Source organism: Zootoca vivipara, chromosome 16 (genome assembly GCF_963506605.1).
Source record: "Zootoca vivipara chromosome 16, rZooViv1.1, whole genome shotgun sequence".
NCBI classification, from domain to species: Eukaryota; Metazoa; Chordata; class Lepidosauria; order Squamata; family Lacertidae; genus Zootoca; species Zootoca vivipara.
The window spans coordinates 23,567,793-23,575,629 of NC_083291.1; the positions used below are offsets into that span (position 1 = coordinate 23,567,793).

At 43.4% G+C, this 7,837-nt stretch overlaps 1 protein-coding gene across 3 annotated transcripts; it reads right to left on the minus strand.

Annotated features, from left to right (window-relative positions):
• Positions 1–1,693: 1,693 nt before the first annotated feature.
• Positions 1,694–7,585, minus strand: SLC25A51 (solute carrier family 25 member 51). Of its 3 annotated transcripts, XM_035097365.2 has the most exons (3): positions 7,398–7,585; positions 5,311–5,380; positions 1,694–4,191 (listed from the first exon to the last, which is right to left on the minus strand). In XM_035097365.2, the coding sequence occupies exons 2-3, from the start codon at positions 5,357–5,359 to the stop codon at positions 3,278–3,280; spliced, it is 963 nt and encodes a 320-aa protein (XP_034953256.1). In that variant the 5' UTR covers positions 5,360–5,380; positions 7,398–7,585; the 3' UTR covers positions 1,694–3,277. The 3 variants fall into 3 exon arrangements, with proteins under 3 accessions (XP_034953256.1, XP_034953258.1, XP_034953257.1); XM_035097367.2 differs by lacking the exon at positions 5,311–5,380; XM_035097366.2 differs by lacking the exon at positions 5,311–5,380 and having other exon boundaries at positions 7,258–7,585.
• Positions 7,586–7,837: the final 252 nt, after the last annotated feature.

The window sequence follows — 7,837 nt, forward strand, 5'->3', positions numbered from 1 at the left end:
GATTTTCCCATAACTCAGTTTGTTGATGTGAAGGAAAGAGTTAACACTGAGGAAAACTACGCTCCATACATTTAAATGGTTTATCTCCTGTGAGAGTCCATTTGTTTCCTGTTAGCCGCCCAGAGTGGCTGCAGAAACCCAGCCAGATGGGTGGGATATAAATGTTGTTTAAAAAGCATGAAAGCCACTGTAGCATTATCACAGCAGACCAAGGGCCATAACCTCAGCTATTATTTCTTGCATGTCAACTATCAAATATCACTATTATTGGATGTTATATGCAGTCTCTGTGAACACTTGAACAATCAATACTGAAATACTTTTGCACATTTTGAGGAAGAATTTTGTGAATACATTTGTAAAAGGAAAAGCAAATACTGTACATTTGCCTTGAGAGAGTCTTTGAACCTCTTGTTGAACACCAGCATTACGCTTACCATTTTAAAGTTTGGAATAGAGTACTGTAGTTGCTTTTGAAGATGAAATCCAGCATCGCCTGAGCTCTGCGAGTGCAGCTTTCTCCCGATTGGAGTGCAGAGTGTTTGAGGACCAGGACATTCGCAGGGAAACCAAAATGCTTGTTTACAAAGCTATTGTACTACCAACCTTCCTGCTGAATGTAGCCAAGGCCTTGTTGAGCGAGGCCTTTGTTCTAACTTCAGCGAGGCTGTAGTGAGATGCTTGTGCAGTGCCCACCTTTGAACCCCATGAACTGGGCAAGAGGCAGACAATTGCCATAGTGGCACCTAACACTTGTGTTATTGCCCAGCAGATGGCTATGGCTATTATTACTGAGAATGTTTCCTGTGACTGTAATCCTAAATATGGCAGTATAGTCTCTACTCCGCCATGTTGTTATACAGGATTCCGCACCCCAAAACTCACTCGTGAACATTATGCAATTTTCACCCAATTTCTACTCCTCCCCCAGTTTACTGTATTTACTAACAAACGCACAGGACGGGGCAGCATGCTTGTTTCTGGCAAAGTATGAGCAGCCAGGGACAGCCTACTGTATAGAGCTCTGGAAATACTTTTTAAATGGTGTACAGAGAGCTATCTATATGCAAAAGAGTAAGTTGTTTTCTAACAATGCAATATAAATTGGGGAGAAGGGAAGTCTGAGAAGAAGTGTAATATTCTTCATTGCCTTCCTTTTTCAAGTGTTCAAGATACTTCTAATCTCACATGGACTAAACTTGTAAGATTTGTTTGAAAAATGCTAGTCTACTTCATTGCAGCAAATAAATTTACGTTTGTTTATTCCATCAAGGGAAAGACATCAAAAAAATAAAAAAAAACACTGGTAAAATCAGATTTTACCAGCTAAACATTCAAACAGACATTTTATTTAAATGCATATAATCACAACATTCAAAATATCAAACATTCTTTCATTTTGTGCTTGGCAATCCGTGAGGCTAAACAGCATACACTGGTACAGTACAAGAATCGAGAAATAGGATAAGTGGGTTCACAAATTGCTGCTGAAGGGCAATTTTCAGGTTGACAACAGGCAACATAAAGTATATATAAAAAACACCATCTCAATAGTGAGATATTAGTTCCATTTTTTAAAAAACCTCACTCTGAGGATAAACACTCGGAAGATTATCAATTCAGCTAGCGAAAGCTTTCCTGTATACCACAAATAAGGAAAATATTAACTCCTATTTGCATTTTAAAAAAAACAAAAAAACAACTATACAAAATAATTTCACCCTCCCCTAACCTGTTAAGAGCATTATTTTGGTATTCAGACATGCTTTCCTCTCTGACTTGAAACCTCTTAGGTTGCTTCTGTTCATCTTTTGCTTTTTACTTGAATTCCAATGTGCGGAGAAATGTTTATTAGCATGATTGAATAAACACAGAAAATCAGCTTGCAGAAGCTTATGTCCTTTTTACATACATACATGCATGGTCCTTCGTACTGAACTATGGGCCAGTTCTCACGCTTGATGCGTGTTATATATACATATATGAAGCAAGGCCTGAGTCAACAACTTCTCTGTTGTAAAATGAGTGGACAGATCTCATGAACTGGGCCTACCTGTATTGATTCTATACTGAACGAGATACAGGAGAGGGGGCCATACATGAGGCACATTCTCAACATAAAACAAGCCTGAGCAGCATGTGAAAGGAGCTATTTAAGTTCCTTTTTCAACCACAGTGAAATAGCCTGAAAATTGCAATACCTGGGTGAGTCATTTTCATTCAAGGACATAGAGCCTTGCTTAACTAGAGCATTCAAAGTTTAGGTGACAGCAGGTAACATTTCAGATCCGAAAACCGATTAGCTATGCCAGAATTGCAGAAAGTATCAACAAATAGACCACAACCTACAGAAAAAGCTAAAGCAGTTTAAATATCACCGGGGAGGGGGGGATTCAATGGGGGAAATGCATAATTTTGGTTGGATTGCACCAATTGTCATTCGCACCATCCTTCCTAAAGCAACCCTTTGGAGAAGTATATTCACTTGCAACAAAACTTACCGTAATAGTATAAACAGCCACACAAAAGACCACATTGACAAGTCAGGTGGCAGTGTAACATGAAGGGCACTTAAAAACTTTCCTCACCTTTCCACCAACACACACCTATTTATTTTTAAACAGATACTCCCACCACTGAGCTTACAGTGAATTCAGTTTCTGAAATTTAATACAAAATCTCGACAAGGTGTCATTTGTATCAACAGTCTAGCAAAAGCTATTTGACAACTTTTACAGAACCTTAAGGTTTGGGAGAAAGGATTTCTCTTCAAAATTTGGCAGTCTCTGCTCAAGGAGTTAAAAAAAATAAAAGTGGGGGGAGGGGAAACTTGAAGCATCTTGGGAGTTTATTACAGCATGCCACTGTTTGTTCCAAAAGGGCCAAGCGACAAATTAAATATCAGTCTTCCGCCCAATTACACATTTCTTCAAAGTGCATTCTTTGGATCACCAGGAGTGTTGAGAATAGTTGACGGTGATCTGGAGCAAATGCCGTGGGTAAATCCATCTTCAGGCATATCCGAGGAAACTTTTCAAACAATTGTTCTAGCTGTACAGTTCACTCGCACCCACAGATTGAAAGGCCATTCATAGGACTGAATACAATTATATTTTGAGCTAAGTAGGCACTGCTCAAAACTGGTATCTTCACCTACTGATTAAACTATTATGTTGGAGCTCAGTGTTATCATTAGTGTGTTTGATTTCTCCCTGGAAATTGACAGTTCTGTGTTTGTCTGGCGCCCAACTGAGAAAATGAACTTCGCAAGCACTTTTCACAATAATCTGAGCAAGAATTCATATGTCGCATTGATTATTCCCCAAGAAATCAGAGACCGGTGATAATTCAGATGGGCGCCTCGGAAGAGGTGCGTCAGTTTCCTGTCACGCTCCAGCCAAATCTTCATGAAAACCTTGGAAAAAGACTGGAATTCCCCACCAATTTGTGACTGCATGCGAGCTTTTACTACATTCAGTGGGAAAAAGAGGAACCCCAGCATAGCACCCAACAGACCTCCACAAATAAAATCATTGATCAAGTGAGTACTGTAAGTTGTGGCTTCAGGCAAACACTGCTTGATAGGTCCTCTGAGACCGAAGAAGAGAGCATTGCTAGGGCCGTTCCGGAGCAGGATAGGCACTAACCCCCGGTAATATTCCCTGGCCCCATGGTCTCGGAGAACTCTGAACGCCTGGTAAGTGTTTGTAAATTTGTCGTGATGTTTGTAGTCCTGCAGAAGTGTCTGAACGCGCTCGAAGGGAGTCAGGACCGCTTCCGTGGTCCCAGCGAGCACGGCTGCCAAGCTCCGGGTCAAAATTTCAGGCGCACTCATGTGCTTCAGGAGTACGGAAGACAAGTCCTCATACAGGCCGAACATTATTGCCAGGGTTGTGCTCTTCTGCATCAGCGGTGGAAGGATGCCACGGTACAGATTCCTGAGCCCATCTTTCTGCAGCTGACGTACTGCATCTCTGGTTCGTACACCATACAACTGCTGTCGAAAGAGGACTTTCTGGACAGGGAAGGTGACTGCGACATTTGTGATGGCTGCACAATAACCACAGAAGTAATGTTTGCCTGAGCTAACTTTTACAATGCGGTGACTGACTTGGTCTGCCTTTGATTTGTTCAGGACAAGGTCTTTTGAATCCATCATGCTGCTTGTTCTGTCTTCACAGTTCTCTTCTCCTACAAAAAGGAAGAGTGAGCAAAGCTGTACATAACTCAGCTTAGTTTTATGTACTTTGCTACGCATTTCCCCCCCCCCGAAAGACCCCCAACTACCCTACACACCATGAGTAAAAGGGGAACATCTGTCATTAAAAGCATTGAGGACATGTCTGAGCCAAAATCAGCTGGCTATGAAAATGGATTAAGACTAGTAGAAGGTTGAGAAGGTGATTAAAGAAGAAGAATGAAGCAGTAACACCAGGAATTTAATGGACATATGCTTGCAACGGGAGTGGGAAACCTAATTACTTTTTGGGAAAATGTATTAAATAATTTGGATGGATTTGTTAAAATTTGAAAACGCACACACACACACACACACACACACACACACACGGTATATGGACATGTCTGGGCCAACTATTTTTCCCGTGATAGTATGAACCACCCTGAACATATTTATATTGAAGTCAGCAAAGAAAAGTTTAAAGTAATTTTTAGTAGTCTGATCAGCTTATGCAATCTTCACCTCATCCCATCTCAACTGACACCCCATGTCTGGATTTTTCAGGATGGAATTTAATGCCTGCATTTCACACACGGCCTTAGGTCCATGCAAAGTTAATTTAAGGTTTCTCTGGCAGGGACCATTATCATAAAATTCATAGTGCATTTAATTACAGAAGGTAACTGGAAAGAAAAGTTAAGTCTGCCATGGACAGAAAACATGTATAATGCAAACCATTCTCTTCAAAAAGAAAAACAGAACCCTGGAAGCCTAGTTCCCTTTCTTACTGCTTGCTATCTTCTTTTATCTACTCGCACTTCACTCAGCTCAGCAAACAGATAAATTGCTTCCAAGTTTCACCATAGTTCCCAAACAGTTTCATTTTCTTACTTTCTTCTTGCAGAGCTCTAGGTAAACAACTTTCTCCAAATAATCACTTTCACAAAGAAGGAAGGGACTTAAACTTGGCCATGTTAAAAAGAGAAGCACTGGGAATGTTTGTGTACTTTTTGGGCAATATCTAGAGTGGCAATTGGGAAAGGGAGAGATGGCTGGTCCAAGCTGCTCTACTCTACTGCACAGGCTAGTAGCAAGATTATCCAATACAACATAACTTGAGGCTTGGGTACCTGGAAGAATCTCTGCTTCCACATCAATCTGTCCTTGCATTATAATCATCTGAAGAGGCCCTTCTGTCAACTGAGATGAAGTGGTTAGAAACCAGAGAGAGGGCCTCCCCCCACCCGACAGCCCACTTACAGAACTGTATCCCCAAGGTGGTTCAGCTGGCGGCTACATTAATATATTTCCAGCAACCAGCGCAAAGTTCGTTTACTATCTGAGGAATTTTTCTCATCTGCAAGAGTCTACCCACATAGCTGTCATGGCAATCAAGCATTTGCATCTGGTTAAAAGAGTTGGGGCCTAGGCCAGGAAAAGCTCCAATGTTTCGCCATTTTTATTTAAACCAACAGCATTTTCCTTTTAAGCAGCTCCTCCAAATCCATTACTCATTCTTTTTCAATGTTTAAACTGTAACAGTCAATAACAAATCTGCATTGCAGAATCACAGGCTTGTAGGGACCATGGCGGTCATGTAGTCCAACCCCTTGCAATGCAGGAATCTTTCCTTGCCAACCGCTGCCCCAGCCTCTGCCCTCCTCCTGACAAGTGGCCCTACAGCTGTTCTCTTTCCCCTCTTCTGAAGTGGGGAGGGAACCCAGCGGTTTTGCTCCAAACCCCTCTTTTCATCCTTTGGTGATGAGGCTTCATATACACTAGACCAGGCATCCCCAAACTGCGGCCCTCCAGATGTTTTGGCCTACAACTCCCATGATCCCTAGCTAACAGGACCAGTGGTCGGGGAAGATGGGAATTGTAGTCCAAAACATCTGGAGGGCCAAAGTTTGGGGATACTTGCACTAGACCTTTAAAGCATATTCAAAGAAGTCTGGGACCTGTAGTTTACTCTTGACAGAGTTACAATTCTCAGCAACCCTCTACAAACTACAGTGCCCAGAATTATTTTTGGGGGAGGGGAAATGTGCTTTGAACTGTGCACACAGTCTGGCTGGTTTGTGAAGAACTGAGCTGCTCTGCGGAAGGCAGAAAAATCTGACCAACTACTTTTGTGGAAAGATTTGCATTTGTGATCCTTTTTAGCGCTGGTGTGGAAAGCCAATGCCTTCTGTGCTGGTGTTTGGTTGTTGTTTTTTGCAGACGTATATAAGATTTTGCATGTCTGGTCCTTATGACTCACCTGCTGAAAAGCGAATGTGAGTACTGGTTAGTCATTGTATTGAAAACCCCCCATTCCCGTGCATATATATTTTGTTTCTCCTCCCCACCCCCCACACCCTCAACCAAAGTTCTTTTGCCAGCTTCTTTATGCCTACCAAGCAGCCTTAGCCCTGCAAGATGGCAGGAAGGAAATCCTTTACAAATTCATTTGGGAATAAAAATATTTCTCTTTGAGGTCCCCCCCCCCAATGTATTATATGTATTGCTAAGACATACCTATCATAACAAACACAGGAAATATCCCTTATGGAACTAGTCTCCTTTGTACACAAAAATATTGGGGGGGAGTGGTTTGGGGGGTGTTCCCACACTTTTGAGGCAGTGCTGCCTCCTATAATTATTATTAGTAATAGTAGTATTTCGCCAGCCCTGCCCCTGCACCTTTCAAAGCAAAACATTTATTATTATTATTATTATTATTATTATTATTATTATTATTATTATGCCAGCTCTGCCCATGCCTTCCAAAACGAAACATTATTATTTCACCAGCCCTGCCCCTGCGCCTTTCAAAGCAAAATATTATTATTATTATTATTATTATTTATTATTATTATTATTATTATTATTATTATTATTATTATTATTTCACCAGCCCTGTCCCTGCCTTTCCAAGCAAAACAGGAGCCCGACCTCTCCTCCCCAATAATGGCAAAGAAAAGCACCTCCAGCAACAAGGAGACGAGGCCAAGGAGGAAAGCAAGACCGCGAAAGGAAGGCGGCAGGAAAGCAAGAGAACCCCGCCTTGCAGCGGTCCGGAAGGGCCTTGGCCTTACCCTTGCCCGAGGTCAGCAGGCAGCCACCTGCAGGAGGAGGAAGGCCCGGCCCGGGTCCCGCTCGCCTCTCAATCTCGCCCTCCTCCTCCAACCACTAGCCACTCCTACCCCCGATTCCAGCTGACTCCACACTCACTCACCCGCAGGGGCTACATGGCAGCGAAAGGATGCCCCTAAACGCGCGGGCTCCCGTGCACGCGCGCGCACGCCCCAATAGCCCGGCCCGGCCCCGCGCGCAAAGGAGCGCCGCGCGGAACGCTCTAGCTCTCGGCAACTGCTCTGACAGCGGCAGCCCCGCGGGAACCGGCCGGGGAGCAGGACCCTCGCCACGCCCTGACGCAAAAGACGCGTGACGTCAGGAGGAGGAGGAGGACGGCGTTCACGTGACAGGCACCTCCTCTGTCACTCCCCCTCGGAGAGCGCATGCGCTTTTTCGATGGGCGGCTCTCTTTGAGCGGAGATGGATTCAAACGAGCGCCCCCTTCCGGTTGTTCAAACAGGGCAACTTTATGTGTTTATTTACTTCGTGAGATCTGTAAGCCGCTTGGTTGCGGTTTTCTTAACACCAAGCAGCCCGAAA

What these genes read in the sequence shown, in the direction of transcription:
- SLC25A51 (XM_035097365.2), bottom strand. Translation starts at nt 5,359, where the DNA reads ATGATTATAATGCAAGGACAGATTGATGTGGAAGCAGAGATTCTTCCA. An exon ending in GGAAGCAGAGATTCTTCCAG is followed by an intron (nt 4,192 to 5,310) that starts GTACCCAAGCCT and finishes TCCTTTTTGTAG; the next exon opens with GAGAAGAGAACTGTGAAGAC.